The sequence below is a fragment of the Phalangium opilio genome, unplaced genomic scaffold (assembly GCF_054372755.1).
Source record: "Phalangium opilio isolate 3A_F unplaced genomic scaffold, DU_Popi_V2 ptg000090l_1, whole genome shotgun sequence".
Classification (NCBI taxonomy): domain Eukaryota; kingdom Metazoa; phylum Arthropoda; class Arachnida; order Opiliones; family Phalangiidae; genus Phalangium; species Phalangium opilio.
In genome coordinates, this window is record NW_028324195.1 from 4,160,343 (window position 1) to 4,183,610 (window position 23,268).

A 23,268-nucleotide genomic window follows, 5' to 3' on the forward strand; every position below is an offset into this window, starting at 1 on the left:
AAGCTGCGCATACCCTTTAATGTTAAATGTGGCAGGAGGAAAAGCACAAAATTGGTGAGCTTAATTTCTGCAGAGTGCGTAGAAAGTTTACAAGGACAATTTATAGAACTTTTGTATTATATTAGAACTTTTATATTATTTCTCAAATAAAAACTATAGTCTTACTTTAATTTGTTTATTTTTATATTTTAGATAATTAAGAAAAAATTGAAGAAAATAATTATTAATTTTTAAACTACCTTTACAAAAATTTTAAGCAAAACGCTTTCTTATCGCTACCACGCTGTAATAGGTATACATTAAGGTGGAAGAAAATTTTGTGTTTCGAGAAAAAATTACTAGATGGCGCTGAAATTCGTCTCTTAACGGTGTTTGCCAGGATATATTTTTGTTTGAATTCTACGCGCGAGAACACTGAAATTTACAATCCTAAGCCGTGATTGACAAGGGATAACAATACAGCACTGGCGACATTGGCGGGAGGCGCCGGACCAGCCGAGACACTTCAACACAGGGGTGGCTCGGCGAGTTGAGGATTATAAAAGGAGAAAACTCTCTAGATAAACCAGTTTCCTTTGCTTAGTATTAGAAGTTCATAACTAGAAGTACAAGGAGCTAGTCACTCAGATTTCATTTAACTATCAAACCTCGAGGAGCTAATTACTGTCAAATTTCCGGTTGAGATTCATCATTTCAGCACTAGCAAGGGTATCATAAAGTCGGAGAGCTACCCCTTATAATCTAGTTTTCGTTTTAAAAACCAGAATGATTATTTTGTGACCTTCGCAATGTCTCCTTTTTACATCAAAATGTGGATTCTAATAAATTGTGAGCCCAGGGAATTTTTGTATGTCTCACTATGATACTTCTGTGTGTACGATTATAGTAATCTACTCTTCGTGTTAGCTCTTTCTGTCATAGACATAAAGCATACCCACCTACTTAGTGACCATGGAAATTTAGAGTGAACTATGTTATCTTTTAGTAGCTTTGACAGGTGTTTTAGGATTTCACCTATCACCTTAGTGTTCCCGACCTTATTTCGTAAACTATAGCTCCATATTCCCTTCGGTTACCAAAACCTTCCTGAGCCCCTTTTTCTGGAAATATCTCTAGGCAACTAAGAGCACCATCGTTTATATACATCATACGATGAGGCTAAAAAACTACAATAAATATACTTGCGTTTGGTGACGAAATAATTTTTAATTCATTTTCAAATTAGTTTCAAAATTACAAATAAATTTGGGACAAGACTTAAAGTTAATTTGGAATTTTTAGCATAACGTGGGAAAAAAGTTTCTTTTACAGAAATGGTTATAGTTTATTTTTAACGCGCTTTATTCTACCCACATCCTTTGGCTGATTGGATTTACGTTTGCATGATTTGCGAGCAGTTTCAAATTTTTGGGGTTTTGTTTCATTAAGTGGTTTCGCCTTGTTTTGTGAATTTACACACGCCCTCTCCTTGCTTTTTGGTTTAGAAGAAATCGCTTTTTTGTTTCTGGTTTGGTAGAAACCGCTTTTTTTGTTTTTAGTTTGGTAGAAACCCCCTTTTTTGTTTCTCGTTTGCAAGAAACCCCCTTTTTTGTTTCTCGTTTGCAAGAAACCCCCTTTTTTGTGTTTGGTTTCGAAGAATCTTTCTCCTTTTTTTATATTTGTTTGAAACTTTCGTCACTTTTTTGGTTTCGGTATGTACCTTGGCTTTTATTTTTTCTTTATTTCCGGGTAGATTTTCGGGTTCACGTATTGGCATTGATCGCAAATACCGTGAACCTATTATCTCACGCAGCATGCATTTTAGATAAAATTCTTTTAGTTTTTCGAGCTTCTGTTCCCAGAATTTATTTTCTTTGAAAATTCTTTCTACTTCCATGCCCCGAGGGGTCCAAATTACGAAGTCACAATAGTTTTTTTCTGCAATGTGAAGTGAGCCTTGAATTTGAATATAATAATCGTGGGTTTTCTTTAATTGAAGATGTCCATTTTACAGCTTTGAGCAAAATGCCGGTAGTTTTGATGGTGCGTCGCGTGGATGGATATGTCGAGGTAAGGAAATTTTACTTCAATAATACCATCATTTCCAACTAGGCCATCCGGAGAAGCAGCTAAGTACCCATTTTTCAAATCAACAAACAATCCGCTTGGCTTTACCGATACATTCTTCATTGTCTGGTACTCTTCTATGTCATCCTTTTCTTTCGATTTGCCCCATTCAATAGCATAGCTTGAAAATGTCTTCGGATGAACTAATTGTTGCACTAGCGTACCGTAACCAGTATCTGGCTTTCTCTTTGAAGCGGTAAGGCGCTTTGATCTTTGCATTTTCCATTCGTTATATGCAGCCTGGTCTACTGTACTTCTTTCTATGACATTTCTTTCCTCCGGAGTCACTGACAATTCCTTCAAAATTTCATTTCTTCTTCTTTCCATATTTTCCGTATCCATGTCTGGCGTCTCTGAATGTGGAACATAATTCTTCGGGTCGATATTGCTCTTTTTCACTGTTTCTTCCATTTCATCCATTTCTTTTGCTAGTGACCTCTTCTTCAACTTCTTCTGTTTTTCAATTCTGGAGGCGTGATTTTTAATTGTTTGATAAGGACTCGCATTATTTATAGCTCTGACTGTTTTTACATGCCACTCTCTTCCTAAATGGAATTGCAAGGCAGCCGCCGTACACCTGGTAAAATAAGACCCCCTTCTATTGAAACAAATCTGTTTCCCACCGACGGCCTTTGCGACCAGGGACATGTAGTTCTTGGCCAAGTTGTTTGATTCGTTGTCCAGAAGAGAAGAAGCCATATCTTGAACCCTTTCCCTGGGACGCTTCCAACAATGTCTATGGCTTTGGATAAATGCTTCGAGTTGTCTTTTCCAACATTTTGCAATAGTAAGCCCTACACCATGTGTAGCGCCCAAACACGTTACAATGAACATTTCTCATGTCCATTCTTAACTGGTCCGCGATATATTTAAAAGTTGTAGCGAGTTCCAAGATTTTCTCTTTACTGTTTTTGTTCTCAAATATTTATTTTTTAATTTCTTTCGCCACATTAGCAATAGCCCCTCTTACACCCTTCCCCATCTTCACTATTCTAGCCTGAGAAAGCTCTTTAGTTGATTTCGCCAAATTATATAACTTGGATCGATAATTTCTTAAAACGTGATTCGCGCATTCACTTTTCTTTATCTTTGATCCGTAAGAAACGGACTCTTTCAGTTTCTTGTGCACTGAAGAATCACCGTCGCCAATAATTGTTCTGTATTCCACGCCGTGAATATCTTTGCTCTTTTGAAAACCTTCAATCAAAATATCAGATTCCATAGCGGGATACGATCCCTCATAATTTTTAAAGCACTTGTGATGGGGTGGGTTTGGATTTTCATTGTACATGGAGCAAGCGCAACAACACTTGGTTCTTACCCCAATAAATAATAGTTTTTTCGTTTTGGCGCCAATTACGCAAACCATGCCATATTTTGCTGAATATCTATGTCCGAGGCTTCGTTGCGACCCTCAATAATCATCGTAATAAACGGTATTCCATCTTCTAAATCGTCGTAGTCGATAGCCAGTTGTCGCTCTAGTTTTCCTGTTTCAATCATTTCTTTTGCTAAGGCGGAGTCCCATAACTATAAAATTTTTAAAATAAATAAGCATATATGTTGGAGCGGTGTTTTGAAAATTTGAACGAGAGGTTGGACATTCGACTATTTTTTTTTCAGGAATTCGTCCCATCTCATTTTCACGAGGTCATTTTTTCGCGTGCCAATGGAATGGCTTGAATAAAGTATTTATTTGCAAGCATCCCCGTTACTAGATCGAGACAAATATTGGTGCGCCACAGTGACTTCGTGTGAAAGAGCCCTTGTAGCCTAAAGCTTTTAGATGCATATTTATGAATTATATAAATAATTTACCAGTCCGAGTTCTGCTTCTTTTTTTAGGTACGTTGGATTTGAAATATTCAGAATACCCATTACCGACAACACTTGATCCATATTTTCCTAACCACTACCGATAGAAACGAAACCCCAAACGGATAAGGCGTTCAAAAACAGAATTCTCTTTTCATCATTTGAGGATTTACTGGCTCCATGCCTGCCACCAATTGAGTCGTGAAGTTTCGTCGTCGTTATTATTTTGAATTCCTTACATTTGTCACACTTGAAAGTCAGCTCGGAGGTTAGCCCTTTTCTATTTTCAATAAGAAAAACGAAGGCGCCGTTTTTGCTGGCTTCACACCGGTGTACGTCCACTGACCTAACCGATTGTATAAAGTGCTTGATGTCCACTATTCGATTTCCATTTAGTTCCGTGAATTTTTTGGAATTTTCTGGCAGCATAAATTTCCGTTGTGGAGGTGTGTATGGTTCATATAGTAAATTTGGGAGAGTTCTCCCATCAATTCCAATATAAGACTCGAAATTCTCTGAAATTATTTCCTCTGAAGAATCCACAGCAGTTCCGTCCTCGGAAACTGCAATTTCATTGTTTACAAACAAGTTGGTAGAACTCGGCTGCTGGTCTATATTTTGAGAATGTTGCGACATAGAGACTTCTTCAACAGTTTCATCGTTTTAAAAACAGTTGCTAAAACTTGACTGTTCAATATTTTCAGGTTCTCGCGATAGCGAGACTTCTTCAGCCACCACCTCCGATTGCCTAATTTCAATGCAACAAAGTTCAAAATAGACAGGGTGTTTTTGAAAGGTCCATCACAAATTAAGGAGCGTGTTTATTGGACCAAACTGAGTGAAACGTGTCAAAGAACATGGGGTCTACAACATTTAGTTTCGGAGATATGGTCCCCTTAAACATTTGCCCCGAAAACGAGAAAATATCCCATAATGTGGAGTAAGGGTTATTGCCATTACCCAACTAATTTCGAAGTCATAGACAATTTCAATAGCCTTGCATTTGAGAAACACTACTGTAACTTTAGATAGAAGGGTATAAATGGGTATTAGTACGCGTACGGCGGTAATGTAAAGCTAATACCAAGTGTCATAGTGTTTTAAGATTTCTCAGCACCCAGTAAAATGGCTGCGACTGAAGGTTGAGTTTGTTCATTACGTTAGTGTTTGATGTGTCACAGAGAATACGCCATGATACGATCCCAATGTAAATGTATTTTTTATTAGTTCTTAATTCTTAATCTGTAACAAATAAATACTACAAGAATTGTTCAAAGTGTTCACCGCCCGCGTTAAGGCAAACTCGAACACGCCTTACAAACGATTCCCTAACACGTTGGAAAATGCCTGGAGTATCGCGAATAGTTTGACAGGCATTAACGATTCGTCGACGAAACTCGTCCACATCACTCTAATAAACTATGAACTTCAAGTGGCCCCAAAGGAAGAAATCGCACGGGTTAAGGACGGGTGATCGAGCAGGCCATTCCACGGGTCCACCTCGACCTATTCACCGAAAAAGGGAACGTCGCGTTAAGAAGAGCTCGGACAGCGAGACTGAAATGTGGTGGTGCACCGTCATGCATGAACCACTTTCTGCGCACCAAAGCTAAGGGCACGTCGTCAAGTAATTCCGGTAAATCGTCTTGTAAGAATTGTAGGTACGCCTCACCGTTTAACCTGGGCTGTAGAAAATAAGGTCTAATTAAATTGTCACCTACAATACCGCACCACACGTTTTAACTAAATTGTACTAGTTAAATTGAAACTAGGGTTTCTTTGGGACCATTGATGCTTATTATGCAGGCTAATAATACCATCTCGCGAAAAGTTAGCTTCGTCTGTGACTAACAGACTACGCGGGATATCAATGGCGTTTATCTGAGGCACAAACCCACTGGCAAAACGCCGTGCGTAGTGGGTAGTCCGCGGGATTCAAACCTTGAACCTTTTGAAAATGGTAAGGATGAAACTGGTGACTTTCGAGGATTTTTCACACGAGCACGTGACCAACGCCTAATCGCTTACCCACCTGGCGGGTACTTGCTTCTGGTTCGTCCTCGAAAATAGTAAGGACTTCGTCTTCTACGGCCTCTGGGACTTCTTGCCCTCTAGGTTGAGGTCTAGCCGGTTGGATTCGTGGTAAATGTCTGTCCACAGCCTCGAACGTCAGTCGGTTTGGTAAACGTCTTTGCAGAAATCTTTCCTCATAAAAACGAACAGCTGCCGCAGCATTCCCCTCGGCTAGTCCATACATTGGTGCATATCCGCATATTCGGCATTTGTAAAGACATTCATTGTTATACGACGTCGCTTAGTTGAAATGTGAAGGTAATAATACCAGCACATGTATTAGAACCGTCTTTTATTCCTTTCGTAAAAAACGTATCTTCATACAGCTTTGTTATTCCTTCCTTAAAAAACATGGCTTGCACTTTGTTTTATATACAAAAGCGTTTTATCGGGACGTTGACCTGAGGCAGACACCACTAGCAAAACGATTTTAATAAAAACCAAGTACAAGCCCTGACCTCTGCGGCCGAATTCAGCTGGCAAAGAAATCTCCTCCTACCTCTCCTAAGCTCGCTCATTGGTCAATCCAAATCAAAGTTGAGCCTTTTAATTGGCGATGGCGGTTTTGACCCGTTTTCTCATAAGGGTTGTGATAGGTGTAATCTCTAGAAGGGAATTGCCTGAATAGAATCGAAAATGGCACCAAATTCAAAATCTAACCATCGAAACGTTTCGATACATGAATCGGTTAAGGTACTGGTAATAAGGTTACGTTTATGGTGCTGAACGCACTGCACAGCAGACGACAGTGATACGTTTGTGATTTTTGGCGTTGCTGCGGATCTCGACGAAGAGAGACCAATTTATCAACGTGAAAGGCGCAATGCCTTTACTTTACCGGATGCGGAGTTTTTGCGGCAATATCGCCTAACTAAGGAAAAAGTGAAGGCGTTGTGTAAGAAGTTGGAGCCAGCACTAAAGAAGGATCTCAACCGAGCCTTAAATGTTGTGACGGTCGAGGAGGAGGAGCTTGTCACACTTTTGTTTTACGGTTCAGGCAGTTTTCAACACGCCTTGGCCAGTAACTATGAACACGGTATGAGTCAACCTTCTGTGAGCCGAGCTATTGAGGATGTGACAAATGCTATACTGAAAGTAATGAGGCATCTTGTAAAATTTCCGAAAAGTGAAGCTGAAGTGGCTGAAGTCAAGGTATGTAGTATTTGTCTGGTATGCGTTTTCTTTATCCGGCACATATTTGAAAAGAAAATAATCTCATGACAGTTTCAGCACCCTTAAAGTAGTGAAGAGGTTAGGTTGGCATTGTTCTTCTTGGAGATGACTAAGTTTGAATTGGTTTGCGTCCGTTATCGTAGGTTTCATCTAATGGGTTTACATTCACTTTTCTGAGATACATTTGGAAAGAAGTTAGAATATGATGCAGAGAAAAACAAAAGTGTTATTAATTTATGAATAAGTTAACGGTGTTGTTACGTAATACCAGGGAGAGAAAGGGAGATGCCGCGTGAATAGCGCGAGGTGTCTCTCTTTTGGGTGGGGGAAGTAAATTTCCCAGCCAACGGGGGTAGTATCGCCCGGGCCACCGCGAGCGCTACTGCGCAAAATCCAAAGTTTTTATCTCATGTAGCGACTATTCGCGCATGCTCAATGATCCACCGAATGACCCAAGGTAGAGAGAGAGAGAACATAGTATTTCATACCCCCGTTTTCAACCCCTACTCGCTAGATACGAGTTCTGTTAGCATTAGGCGGCTTCTCCCTTTCCTCCCTGGTAATACCAACTTTATTGTCATTTCATAAATGTACTGAAAAACTGAACATGTTTCATTGGTCAATTATTATGAGGCAACTAAAATTAAGTTCAAACTATGGTAATTACAGGCATCATTTAGAGCCAGGTGTTTTTTCCCTGATGTATTGGTGCTATTGACTGTACCCACGTACTCATCAAAGCACCAGCAGTAGAGGCGAATGCGCACATGAATAGGAAGGGAAATTATTCCATGAATGTTCAATTGGTAAGTAGTGTTATATTTTTATATATCATTGCACATATTAATCAAAAATGTCTTGATTAGAATCAAGACCTAAAAAGTATCGATAAGACTGAGCTTATCACTTGACTGAAGGATCAGATATTAATTTTTCTTTTTAATTGAAACTTAAAGGCATGCTTAAGAAAAAACAACGTTCCATTACCGTTTTCCGTTGAAATAACTTATTTTACAAGTAATCAATTTCAAAAATTTACTTATCTCGGGTTTTCGGGCACAATTCCATTCCCCCAAAACATTTTATCATTACATTAATTACTTTTGAGAGAGTACGTGTATGACATTGAGTTTTAAAAGGTTCCCCCATTTGTGCCCGGCATGTTTCGCAGTGGATATGTTTTAAAACAATGGCGGAAAATTAAGTAGGGACAGTTAGATTTTTACTCGTGGTTATGCAAAATGATGTAATGTCTAGTGTACTTCAGTCAACAGTCATACTGTTCATTCTCATAGCTCAGGACATGATTAATGCTGCTCACTATTTTTCTCTCTAGTTTCAAACAATGGTTAGAGACCATTCAGTGCCGCAGGTCGCACATGAATATATTTCAACTACAGTTTACATAAATTCTCCGTGGTCGTACTATTAGCGTGTTAAGCACTAATTTGTTCAGAACATGTCTCGAAAAGGTGCTTCTTGTAAGTTTTTAAAGCAGTGTTGCCAATGTGTGGGTAATTTCCCAAATCGTGGGAAATTTAGGTTTGGTTTTAGGCTCTGTGGGGAAAAAGTAATATTTTTCCGAGATCAATCGAATGTCGGAATTTTCCTGTTCAAGGGTTAATAGTGCAAAATTTTCGAAAATTTTATCCGGTTTAATAATTTCAAACGACATTTTGAAATAAATTCGGTGATTTTAAGTTTGGCACTGAAAAAAAAAGAAAGCATATTTTGAGAATTTTAAAGCTCTATAGCATTTGTACATATTGTCAAAACCATGCGGAGTGATATTCCATATAAAACTTAGTTAATAAAATAGTCCAGATAAATATGACTGTAAAAGAGGGGGTGTGGGAAATGCGGCAAATTTTTAAAATGGAAGTGGGAAAATCCACTTTCTAACATTAGCAACACTGATTTGAAGGTTTTGGTCATGGCTAAACAGACCGCTCATTCAGGTTTTTATTGTTTTAAAGCTTATTTTGACACGTTATCTCTAAAAAGTAATTAATGTAATGATAAAATGTTTTGGGGGAATGGAATTGTGCCCGAAAACCCGAGATAAGTAAATCTTTGAAATTGATTGTAAAATAAGTTATTTCAACGGAAAACGGTAATGGAACGTTGTTTTTTCTTAAGCATGCCTTGAAGTTTCAATTAAAAAGAAAAATTAATATCTGATCCTTCAGTCAAGTGATAAGCTCAGTCTTATCGATACTTTTTAGGTCTTGATTCTAATCAAGACATTTTTGATTAATATCTGTTCCTTCAGTCTTCATTTTAATTAAGGATGTTAAGAAACAGTTTTACATTTTCAAAATCTGCACTAAGCAGAAACATATATAATTATAAAGGGGACCATAACTTTAGCTCAATCAGACATTTATTTATAATGATACTTCAAAAAAAAAACGTAAATCATTAAAAGTTTGGGTACCCACAAGCACCCGGGGCAAGAACCCACAAACACCCGGGGCAAGAACCCACAAGCACCCGGGGCAAAAACCCACAAACACCCGGGGCAAGAACCCACAAACACCCGGGGCAAGAACCCACAAACACCCGGGGCAAGAACCCACAAACACCCGGGGCAAGAACCCACAAACACCCGGGGCAAGAACCCACAAGCACCCGGGGCAAGTACCCACAAGCACCCGGGGCAAGTACCCACAAGCACCCGGGGCAAGCACCCACAAGCACCCGGGGCAAGTACCCACAAGCACCCGGGGCAAGTACCCACAAGCACCCGGGGCAAGTACCCACAAGCACCCGGGGCAAGCACCCACAAGTACCTACAAACACCCACAAGTACCTACATGCACCTACAAGTACCTACAAGCACCCACAAGTACCTACAAACACCCACAAGTACCTACAAACATCCACAAGTACCTACAAACACCCACAAGTACCTACAAGCACCCTCAAGTACCTACAAACACCCACAAGTACCTGCAAACACCCTCAAGTACCTACAAACACCCACAAGTACCTGCAAACACCCTCAAGTACCTACAAACACCCACAAGTACCTGCAAACACCCACAAGTACCTGCAAACACCCACAAGTACCTACAAACACCCACAAGTACCTACAAACACCCACAAGTACCTACAAACACCCACAAGTACACCCATACGAGCACACGATTGACACTTGGGGACCGGTAAGGAGTGATTGACATCTGAGGACCCAATTAACTATAGTTCATTAAAAAGAGTATTTCATAATTTGTTGAGCGCCGTAAAGCATATAATTAAACACTCGCTGTGGAAAAAGAACCCAAGACATTTATATGTAGGGACCTGAAAACACACGATATTTTCACCGCATAAATGGGGACCTTAATTCCAGATTACTTTGAAATTTCAGATATAGATGTCGCTAGGTGAAAGTCCCCACTTGTCAATGAAGTCACTGCGTGGATCTTGAAAGTGTGTAATCAAAAAATGTCCCCAGATATAAGGTAGGAAGACGGTTTAGGTCCCCACATGTAAACCTGAAATCAGCTCAAAACTTAAGTGTTAAGCCTTTAATAGGTCCGATTACCTAAATTTCATTATAATAATCAATATTTAAACTATAAAATTAAAAAATACATGAAATTAGAAAATGTGTGTTTTAAAGACCCCACTTGTCTGTTGAAATGACTGTGAAGGTCCCCACTAGTAAATATATCGAGTGTGAAAAATGAAATTGAAATACCTGTTGGAAACATATAGGCTTCGACACTAGTACAAAATCTAATAATTTATACACAAATGTCCCCAGATATAAGGTTGGAAGACTGTTTAGGTCCCCACTTGTAAACCTGAAATCAGCTCAAAACTTACGTGTTAAGCCTTTAAAAGGTCCGATTACCTATATTTCATTATAATAATCAATATTTAAACTATAAAATTAAAATATAATTGAAATTAGAAAACGTGTGTTTAAAAGACTCCACTTGTCTGTTGAAATGACTGTGAAGGTCCCCACTTGTAAATTTATCGAGTGTGAAAAATGAAATTGAAATACCTGATGGAACCATATAGGCTTCGACACTAGTAATAAATCTAATAATTTATACACAAATGTCCCCAGATATAAGGTTGGAAGACTGTTTAGGTCCCCACTTGTAAACCTGAAATCAGCTCAAAACTTACGTGTTAAGCCTTTAAAAGGTCCGATTACCTAAATTTCATTATAATAATCAATATTTAAACTATAAAATTAAAATATACATGAAATTAAAAAATGTGTTTTTAAAAGACCCCACTTGTCTGTTGAAATGACTCTGAAGGTCCCCACTTGTAAATTTATCGAGTGTGAAAAATGAAATTGAAATACCTGATGGAACCATATAGGCTTCGACACTAGTACAAAATCTAATAATTTATACACAAATGTCCCCAGATATAAGGTTGGAAGACGGTTTAGGTCCCCACTTGTAAACCTGAAATTAGCTCAAAACTTAAGTGTTAAGCTAGAAATAGGACTGATTACTTAAATTTCATTCTGATAATCAATATTTAAACTATAAAATTAAAATATACATGAAATTTGAAAATGTGTGTTTAAAAGACCCCACTTGTCTGTTGAAATGACTGTGAAGGTCCCCACTTGTAAATTTATCGAGTGTGAAAAATGAAATTGAAATACTTGATTGAACCATATAGGCTTTGACACTAATTCAAAATCTAATAATTTATACACAAATGTCCCCCGATATAAGGTTGGAAGACTGTTTAGGTCCCCACTTGTAAACCTGAAATCAGCTCAAAACTTACGTGTTAAGCCTTTAAAAGGTCCGATTACCTATATTTCATTATAATAATCAATATTTAAACTATAAAATTAAAATATAATTGAAATTAGAAAACGTGTGTTTAAAAGACTCCACTTGTCTGTTGAAATGACTGTGAAGGTCCCCACTTGTAAATTTATCGAGTGTGAAAAATGAAATTGAAATACCTGATGGAACCATATAGGCTTCGACACTAGTAATAAATCTAATAATTTATACACAAATGTCCCCAGATATAAGGTTGGAAGACTGTTTAGGTCCGCCTTTGTAAACCTGAAATCAGCTCAAAACTTAAGTGTTAAGCCTTTAAAAGGTCCGATTACCTAAATTTCATTATAATAATCAATATTTAAACTATAAAATTATAATATACATGAAATTTGAAAATGTGTGTTTAAAAGACCCCACTTGTCTGTTGAAATGACTGTGAAGGTCCCCACTTGTAAATTTATCGAGTGTGAAAAATGAAATTGAAATACCTGATGGAACCATATAGGCTTCGAAACTAGTCCAATATCTAATAATTTATACACAAATGTCCCCAGATATAAGGTTGGAAGACGGTTTAGGTCCCCACTTGTAAACCTGAAATTAGCTCAAAACTTAAGTGTTAAGCTAGAAATAGGACTGATTACTTAAATTTCATTCTGATAATCAATATTTTAACTATAAAATTATAATATACATGAAATTTGAAAATGTGTGTTTAAAAGACCCCACTTGTCTGTTAAAATGACCGTGAAGGTCCCCACTTGTAAATTTATCGAGTGTGAAAAATGAAATTGAAATACCTGATGGAACCATAAAGGCTTCAACACTAGTACAAAATCTAATAATTTACACACAAATGTCCCCAGATATAACGTTGGAAGACTGTTTAGGTCACCACTTGTAAACCTGAAATCAGCTCAAAACTTACGTGTTAAGCCTTTAAAAGGTCCGATTACCTAAATTTCATTATAATAATCATTATTTAAACTATAAAATTAAAATATACATGAAATTAGAAAATGTGTGTTTAAAAGACCCCACTTGTCTGTTGAAATGACCGTGAAGGTCCCCACTTGTAAATTTATCGAGTGTGAAAAATGAAATTGAAATACCTGATGGAACCATATAGGCTTCGACACTAATTCAAAATCTAATAATTTATACACAAATGTCCCCAGATATAAGGTTGGAAGACGGTTTAGGTCCCCACTTGTAAACCTGAAATTAGCTCAAAACTTAAGTGTTAAGCCTTTAAAAGGTCCGATTACCTAAATTTCATTATAATAATCAATATTTAAAGTATAAAATTATAATATACATGAAATTTGAAAATGTGTGTTTAAAAGACCCCACTTGTCTGTTGAAATGACCGTGAAGGTCCCCACTTGTAAATTTATCGAGTGTGAAAAATGAAATTGAAATACCTGATGGAACCATATAGGCTTCGACGCCAGTACAAAATCTAATAATTTATACACAAATGTCCCCAGATATAAGGTTGGAAGACTGTTTAGGTCCCCACTTGTAAACCTGAAATCAGCTCAAAACTTACGTGTTAAGCCTTTAAAAGGTCCGATTACCTAAATTTCATTATAATAATCAATATTTAAACTATAAAATTATAATATACATGAAATTTGAAAATGTGTGTTTAAAAGACCCCACTTGTCTGTTGAAATGACTGTGAAGGTCCCCTCTTGTAAATTTATCGAGTGTGAAAAATGAAATTGAAATACCTGATGGAACCATATAGGCTTCGAAACTAGTCCAATATCTAATAATTTATACACAAATGTCCCCAGATATAAGGTTGGAAGACGGTTTAGGTCCCCACTTGTAAACCTGAAATTAGCTCAAAACTTAAGTGTTAAGCTAGAAATAGGACTGATTACTTAAATTTCATTCTGATAATCAATATTTTAACTATAAAATTATAATATACATGAAATTTGAAAATGTGTGTTTAAAAGACCCCACTTGTCTGTTAAAATGACCGTGAAGGTCCCCACTTGTAAATTTATCGAGTGTGAAAAATGAAATTGAAATACCTGATGGAACCATAAAGGCTTCAACACTAGTACAAAATCTAATAATTTATTAATCAAAAATGTCTTGATTATAATCAAGACCTAAAAAGTATCGATAAGACTGAGGTTATCACTTGTCTGAAGGATCAGATATTAATTTTTCTTTTTAATTGAAACTTAAATGCATGCTTAAGAAAAAACAACGTTCCATTACCGTTTTCCGTTGAAATAAATTATTTTACTGGTAATCAATTTCAAAAATTTACTTATCTCGGCTTTTCGACCACAATTCCATTCCCCGAAAACATTTTATCATTACATTAATTACTTTTGGGAGAGTACGTGTATGGTTTTTGCGTTTTAAAAGGTTCCTAAAGACGTTACATCCCCATTCGTGACCAGCACGCTTCGCAGTGGAACATTTTAATTATTCTAAAACCAATGGCGGCAAATTCAATAGGGACAGTAACATTTTTACTCGCGGTTTTTGCAAAATGATGTAATATCAAGTGTACTTTAGTGAACCGTCGTATTGTTCTTTCTCCTAGTTCGGGGCATGATCAGTGTTACTGCCCAATTTCTCTCTCTAGTTTCTAACAATGGTTAGAGACTATTTGATATGGCACGGCACAACGTTATATACATTTGTAAATTCTAAGTAGCACAAAAGGAAAAAGAATTCATTTTTTTATATCTTGGTTTGAAATAAATAAACTCATGATAGTAGTTATAACGAACAGAAAGTCAAGGGAATGGCACCGGCAATGAGCAGCAAGAAGAGATGAAAGTTTGCTTCAAGCAGAGCTGTGCTAATTAGCTGACAACTAATTGAATTAGAATTAGCAATTAGGGAAATATTTATGAACTAATTAATTAGCCAATTAGCAATTAGACATAGAAACTAATTCAATTCAATTAGAAATTAGGCATTAATTTATCAAACTAATTAATTAGAATTACTAATTTCTAATTAATTACTTGTCTAATTAAGGTAAAAAAGAAACCATAAGTAAACATGAAAGTTTAAAAGTGCCCATGGATTTAGTACTTTGGTAATGCAAAGTTTAATGTTTTAATGCCATTGAAAAACGGGTACGGAAGCCATGAATTATTCTCGAAGAATGAGACAAGCCTCGAGCCTTCCGTCATGTTAAAATTTGTCTCATTTCTTCATTTTCTTGCCACAGTTCCTATAATGGACTCCTGAGTAGTAAATACATGCGCACTGCTATTAATTCGAGTAGGTAAAACAGTCGAAATTTCGACATGGGGCAGTTGCGAACTACGAAATTTCTCATGTTTGAGGAGCTGAAAAATTTAGAGTAGCACTAAGGTTTCCTCATCGATATAATAAGGCTTTTTCATATTCAAATAGATGAATCAAGAGTTAATTCCTCGATTTTTTTACAACAAATTGGCGTAAAAGATTAATTGAAAATTCAATTGGCTAATTAGTTAATCCTAAATCTAATTAAATTTTAATTAGATAATTACCTTTCCGATTCATGCTAATTAATTAGAATTACTTCTCAATTAGCACTAAGGTAATTAAAATTCAATTACCATTTTCAATTAGTAAATTTTGCTAATTAATTAGAAATTCAATTAGCTAACTAATTAATTAGCACAGCTCTGGCTTCAAGGTAGCAGAGGGACATGGTAGTGAAAATAGTAATCTAGAATTTTGTTCGTTCAAACCTTATTATATCATGAAATATTCAAGTGAGGAGGCGGCACTACCTAGAAAGATTGATTTTGGCAGATAACAGCGAAAAAAATTATGTTCTACACACATTGGGACTATGGGAGAGTTTCTGGGCCACAGGTCGCACATGATGAAATTTCAACTCCAGTTTACATCTGTTCGTACTAGTAGCAGGTTAAGCTATAGTTTGCTCAGGTCCTGTTAGTCTCGAAAGGGTTATATAGTCCTTATAACTTTTAAAAGGTTGTTGTCATGGCTTAACAGACCGCTATTACAGTTTTTTATTGTTTTATAGGTTATTTTGACACGTTATCTCCCAAAAGTAATTAATGTAATGATAAAATGTTTTCGGGGAATGGAATTGTGGTCGAAAAGCCGAGATAAGTAAATTTTTGAAATTGATTACCAGTTAAATAATTTATTTCAACGGAAAACGGTAATGGAACGTTGTTTTTTCTTAAGCATGCATTTAAGTTTCAATTAAAAAGATAAATTAATATCTGATCCTTCAGACAAGTGATAACCTCAGTCTTATCGATACTTTTTAGGTCTTGATTATAATCAAGACATTTTTGATTAATATCTGTTCCTTCAGTCTTCATTTTAATTAACTAAGCAGAAACAAATATATATAGGGGACCATAACTTTCGCTCAATCAGACATTTATTTATAATGATACTTCAAAAAAAACGTAAATCAATAAAAGTTTGTATTCTTATTGTAATTAACATAATACAATTTATTACAATCATTCATTGAAACGCGAGGCGCCCCCTAAAAATTCCATAAATAGGACCAAATTGACAATTTTACAAAATTTTTAAAATTGCTGATTTATAACCGTTTATCATTTAGCTCAAAATTGTCATAAGCCCAATATGAAATTCCGATATCCTTAAAACTTCATAAAGACGATCCGAGATTTTCAATTTCACACTTTTTTTGTAGCATAAACTAACGTCTGTTTGATATGAAGCTTAAAACCTTAAACAAAATATAGTCAGGGCTACCCTAAAAGTTCACCAAGATGATCCAAGATTGTTAATACGCCTAAAAAGTGCCATCTTCAAAATATGTAGCCTGGGAAAAGAGAGCGTGATCGAGTGGGCTATGCTAGTGGTTGGAAGTCGCGGGGGTTGGGACAGTGATAAGGAAGTTGAGATGGATTGGAAATGATGATGGGCGACCTGCGGCACCGTATCTCTACCTATGTACCCCGCCCACGCCCCTACCCTTCGGTAGGCAATTGCTAAGTGCTGCCGCGGAGCACCATTTTATTTGTATGAGAACTAGCTTCTATTTTGAAGATAGAGGGAGCGCCCTTTACAATTTCGTCCAGTACGACCCTACCTAACCGCTGAGGATGCTGAAAGGACTATGTTGCCGTAGGTGGGGGTACACAGGCAACGCTATAGGTATGGGGGTTTCTACTCCATTCCTCTCTCCTTCAAGGTTGGGACTCCAGGCATAGCCAACTCCATCACGCACTCGACAACGCAAAGCAACTCGCGCCAGCGTGGGAAATAAGGCGGTGACACAGGGCAAATGACCAGTTTAAAATTTTTTGGTCCAGTTCAAAAATTAAATCGGAGGGGGGTCAGTGGTCCACGAGACTACTAAGAAAGTTCAAGGGTAATCAGACTCCACACATTAAAATTCTAATATTTTAATTATCCACTTCTTTAGTTTAGCAGACGACGTGCTCTGGTCAATGGTAACGGACCAGTTTATTTATTCCAAGTCAGGAAAGTCACTGGCAACGGACCAGTTTATTTATTCCAAGTCAGGAAAGTCACTGGCCTAATGTCCAGTTTAAAAAATGCTTATTTGGTCACGAACCAGAAAACTCACGTAAACGCGACGCGAATGACGAAAACTACGTATTTTCCGACTGCCGAGAGGCGAAATAGCCCGGCCTCCTTTTACGTCCCCCCTTGTATTTTGAAAGTGGGACTGGGACTATGGCGGGCGAATACTTAGGCATCTAATACCTTCTCTCTAGTAAACTAGATATCGCTTCTTGGTAAAACTTTATATAACTGAAACCATGAGTTTATAACATATGTTCCAAAACAAGCTTCATACAACTTTTGGAAAACAAATTTCCCTGAGATTTCCAGGCTTTTCCCCATATACTTCCCTGAGTTTTCCATGTTTTTCCCGTATATGGAGTATCCCATGGAGCAAATGTTAACAAAGGAGGGAAGGGGCAAATAGGACTATTACATAATCAAAGGATATCCCCGTATCTCTAATAAAACCAGAGATACGAGCTTCCAAAATTTAGTGTAATGTTAATCCTATGGAGGAGGAAAAGTACCTACAAGTACCCGGGGCAAGTACCTACAAGCAACCGGGGCAAGTACCTACAAGCACCCGGGGCAAGTACCTACAAGCATGCGGATCAAGTACCTACAATCACCCGGAGCAAGTAGCTACAATCACCCGGAGCAAGTACCTACAAGCACCCGGGGCAAGTACTTACAAGCACCCGGGGCAAGTACCTACAAGCACCCGGGGTAAGCACCCAGGAGCACCCGGGGCAAGTACCTGCAAGCCCCCGGGGCAAGTACCTGCAAGCACCCAGAGGCATCCGTGGCAAGTACCCACAAGTACCTACAAACACCCACAAGTACCCAGGACAAGTCCCCACAAGTACCTTCAAGCACCCACAAGTACCTTCAAGCACCCACAAGTAACCACAAGCACCCACAAGTACCTAAAAGTACCTTCAAGCACCCACAAGTAACCACAAGCACCCAGAAGTACCTACAAGTACCTTCAAGCACCCACAATCAACCACAATCAACCACCCACAATCAACCACAATCAACCACAAGCACCTACAAGTACCTACAAGCACCCACAAGTACCTACAAGTACCTTCAAGCACCCACAAGTAACCACAAGCACCCACAAGCACCCACAAGTAACCACAAGTACCTACAAGTACCTACAAGCACCCACAAGTACCTACAAGTACATACAAGCACCCACAAGTACCTACAAGCACCCACAAGTACCTACAAGCACCTACAAGTACCTACAAGTACCCAGAAGCACCTACAAGCACCCAGAAGCACCTACAAGCACCCACAAGTACCTACAAGCACCCACAAGTACCTACAAGCACCCACAAGTACCTACAAACACCCACAAGTACCTACAAACACCCACAAGTACCTACAAACACCCACAAGTACCTACAAACACCCACCAGTACCCGGGGCAAGCACCCACAAGTACCTTCAAGCACCCACAAGTACCCGGGGCAACAACCCACAAGTACCTTCAAGTACCCACAAGTAACCACAAGCACCCACAAGTACCTACAAGTACCTTCAAGCACCATCAAGTACCTACAAGTACCTTCAAGAACCCACAAGTACCCACAAGAACCCACAAGTACCTTCAAGCACCCACAAGTACCTACAAGCACCGACAAGTACCCACAAGCACCCACAAGTACCCGGGACAAGTACCCACAAGTACCTACAAGTACCCACAAGTACCTACAAGTACCCACAAGTACCTACAAGCACCGACAAGTACCCACAAGCACCCACAAGTACCCGGGGCAAGCACCGACAAGTACCCACAAGCACCCACAAGTACCCGGGGCAAGTACCCACAAGTACCTTCAAGCACCCACAAGAACCTACAAACACCCACAAGTACCCGGGGCAAAAACCCACAAGTACCTTCAAGCACCCACAAGTACCTACAAGCACCGACAAGTACCCACAAGCACCCACAAGTACCCGGGACAAGTACCCACAAGTACCTACAAGTACCCACAAGTACCTACAAGTACCCACAAGTACCCACAAGAACCCACAAGTACCTTCAAGCACCGACAAGTACCTACAAGCACCGACAAATACCCACAAGCACCCACAAGTACCCGGGACAAGTACCCACAAGTACCTACAAGAACCCACAAGTACCTTCAAGCACCCACAAGTACCCACAAGTACCCGGGGCAAGTACCCACAAGTACCCGGGGCAAGTACCCACAAGTACTTTCAAGCACCCACAAGAACCTACAAACACCCACAAGTACCCGGGGCAAAAACCCACAAGTACCTTCAAGCACCCACAAGAACCCACAAGAACCCACAAGTACCTTCAAGTACCTACAAGCACCGACAAGTACCTACAAGCACCGACAAGTACCTACAAGCACCGACAAGTACCCACAAGCACCCACAAGTACCCGGGACAAGTACCCACAAGTACCTACAAGTACCCACAAGTACCTACAAGCACCCACAAGTACCTACAAGCACCCACAAGTACATACAAGCACCCACAAGCACGCACAAGTACCCACAAGTACCTACAAGTACCCACAAGTACCCACAAGCACGCACAAGTACCCACAAGTACCCAAAAGTACCTACAAGTACCTACAAGTACCCAAAAGTACCTACAAGTATTACAAGTACCCAAAAGTACCTACCAGAGCTGTGCTAATTAATTAGTTAGCTAATTGAATTTCTAATTAATTAGCAAAATTTACTAATTGAAAATGGTAATTGAATTTTAATTACCTTAGTGCTAATTGAGAAGTAATTCTAATTAATTAGTATGAATCGGAAAGGTAATTATCTAATTAAAATTTAATTAGATTTAGGATTAACTAATTAGCCAATTGAATTTTCAATTAATCTTTTACGCCAATTTGTTGTAAAAAAATCGAGGAATTAACTCTTGATTCATCTATTTGAATATGAAAAAGCCTTATTATATCGATGAGGAAACCTTAGTGCTACTCTAAATTTTTCAGCTCCTCAAACATGAGAAATTTCGTAGTTCGCAACTGCCCCATGTCGAAATTTCGACTGTTTTACCTACTCGAATTAATAGCAGTGCGCATGTATTTACTACTCAGGAGTCCATTATAGGAACTGTGGCAAGAAAATGAAGAAATGAGACAAATTTTAACATGACGGAAGGCTCGAGGCTTGTCTCATTCTTCGAGAATAATTCATGGCTTCCGTACCCGTTTTTCAATGGCATTAAAACATTAAACTTTGCATTACCAAAGTACTAAATCCATGGGCACTTTTAAACTTTCATGTTTACTTATGGTTTCTTTTTTACCTTAATTAGACAAGTAATTAATTAGAAATTAGTAATTCTAATTAATTAGTTTGATAAATTAATGCCTAATTTCTAATTGAATTGAATTAGTTTCTATGTCTAATTGCTAATTGGCTAATTAATTAGTTCATAAATATTTCCCTAATTGCTAATTCTAATTCAATTAGTTGTCAGCTAATTAGCACAGCTCTGGTACCTACAAGTACTACAAGTACCCAAAAGTACCTACAAGTACCTACAAGTACCCACAAGTACCCACAAGTACCTACAAGTACCCACAAGCAAGCACAAGTACCCACAAGTACCCACAAGTACCTACAAGTACCCACAAGTACCCGCAAGTACCCACAAGTACCTACAAGTACCCACAAGTACCCACAAGTACCTACAAGTACCCACAAGTACCCACAAGTACCTACAAGTACCCACAAGTACCCACAAGTACCCACAAGTACCTACAAGTACCCACAAGTACCTACAAGTACCCACAAGTACCCACAAGTACCTACAAGTACCCACAAGTACCCACAAGTACCTACAAGTACCCACAAGTACCCACAAGTACCCACAAGTACCCACAAGTACCTACAAGTACCCACAAGTACCTACAAGTACCCACAAGTACCTACAAGTACCCACAAGCACCCACAAGTACCTACAAGTACCCACAAGTACCTACAAGTACCCACAAGTACCCACAAGTACCTACAAGTACCCACAAGCACCTACAAGTACCCACAAGCACCTACAAGTACCCACAAGTACCCACAAGCACCTACAAGCACCCACAAGCACCTACAAGCACCCACAAGCACCTACAAGCACCTACAAGCACCTACAAGCACCCACAAGCACCCACAAGCACCCACAAGCACCCACAAGCACCCACAAGTACCTACAAGCACCCACAAGTACCTACAAGTACCCACAAGTGCCCACAAATACCCACAAGTACCCACAAGTACCTACAAGTACCCACAAGTACCTACAAGTACGCACAAGTACCCACAAGTACCCACAAGTACCTACAAGTACCCACAAGTACCCACAAGTACCCACAAGTACCCACAAGCACCCACAAGTACCCACAAGAACCCGGGCAAAGCACCTACTAGAGCTCAAACGCAATGTTTTTCTTGCTTAATATCCCTCTAACGGCGTGAATCACGACAAAAACGCCGTAAGTCCAATATAAAAAATTAGGGCGAAAATGCGTGTCTCTAACAGTGGTAAAACGCCGTAATTCCAATACCCAAAACAACGTAAGTCAAAGTATGTGTTAATAATGATAAAAATCGATACTTAAACTTAATTGATCTTAATGAAACTAAGAAAAGGCACATCTATGGACTGTTATCTTTCATTTAAGATGGTTCCCAAACGTAACGAATGATTAGTTTTCTTTATACACGATCCCAATTAAGGTCATTTTTCAAAAAAATCTCATGTTATGTCTATGGAAGAATATTGTATCTTTCACCAAATGTCTGATTAATTTTTTGGATTCTAAAACCACCCTTAACAACTTTTTTCTTTATAGAACTAACTATTAGTTGGATCTCTTTGAAATTTTAACCACATAATTAGGGCCCAAATTTTAGTTCACTGGCAAAATTTCAAAGCAGCAACCACAATACGAAAAAAGTTACGGCCAATCAAAGAACCCTCCTTTAGCATTAGAGGCAGTATCAAGTCTTATCTAAGAGAGCGACCGCTCTCCTAGAATACACAAATGTCCCCAGATATAACGTTGGAAGACTGTTTAGGTCACCACTTGTAAACCTGAAATCAGCTCAAAACTTACGTGTTAAGCCTTTAAAAGGTCCGATTACCTAAATTTCATTATAATAATCATTATTTAAACTATAAAGTTAAAATATACATGAAATTAGAAAATGTGTGTTTAAAAGACCCCACTTGTCTGTTGAAATGACGGTGAAGGTCCCCACTTGTAAATTTATCGAGTGTGAAAAATGAAATTGAAATACCTGATGGAACCATATAGGCTAGTACAAAATCTAATAATTTATACACAAATGTCCCCAGATATAACGTTGGAAGACTGTTTAGGTCCCCACTTGTAAACCTGAAATCAGCTCAAAACTTACGTGTTAAGCCTTTAAAAGGTCCGATTACCTAAATTTCATTATAATAATCATTATTTAAACTATAAAATTAAAATATACATGAAATTAGAAAATGTGTGTTTAAAAGACCCCACTTGTCTGTTGAAATGACTGTGAAGGTCCCCACTTGTAAATTTATCGAGTGTGAAAAATGAAATTGAAATACATGATTGAACCATATAGGCTTTGACACTTATTCAAAACCTAATAATTAATACACAAATGTCCCCAGATATAAGTATGGAAGACGGTTTAGGTCCCCACTTGTAAACCTGAAATTAGCTCAAAACTTAAGTGTTAAGCTAGAAATAGGACTGATTACTTAAATTTCATTCTGATAATCAATATTTTAACTATA

General features: G+C 38.2%; 1 protein-coding gene across 1 annotated transcript in view; it reads left to right on the forward strand.

The window, feature by feature from the left end:
• The first annotated feature begins 5,342 nt into the window (after positions 1–5,342).
• The window catches only part of LOC149645069 (uncharacterized), a 90,746-nt gene continuing 72,820 nt past the window's right edge, over positions 5,343–23,268 (forward strand). Inside the window, exons 1-3 of the mRNA XM_089850421.1 lie at positions 5,343–5,503; positions 6,726–7,146; positions 7,837–7,973. Coding sequence (XP_089706547.1) covers positions 5,343–5,503; positions 6,726–7,146; positions 7,837–7,920 — 666 coding nt within the window. The 3' untranslated portion in view covers positions 7,921–7,973. The remainder of the gene's footprint in view (positions 5,504–6,725; positions 7,147–7,836; positions 7,974–23,268) is intronic.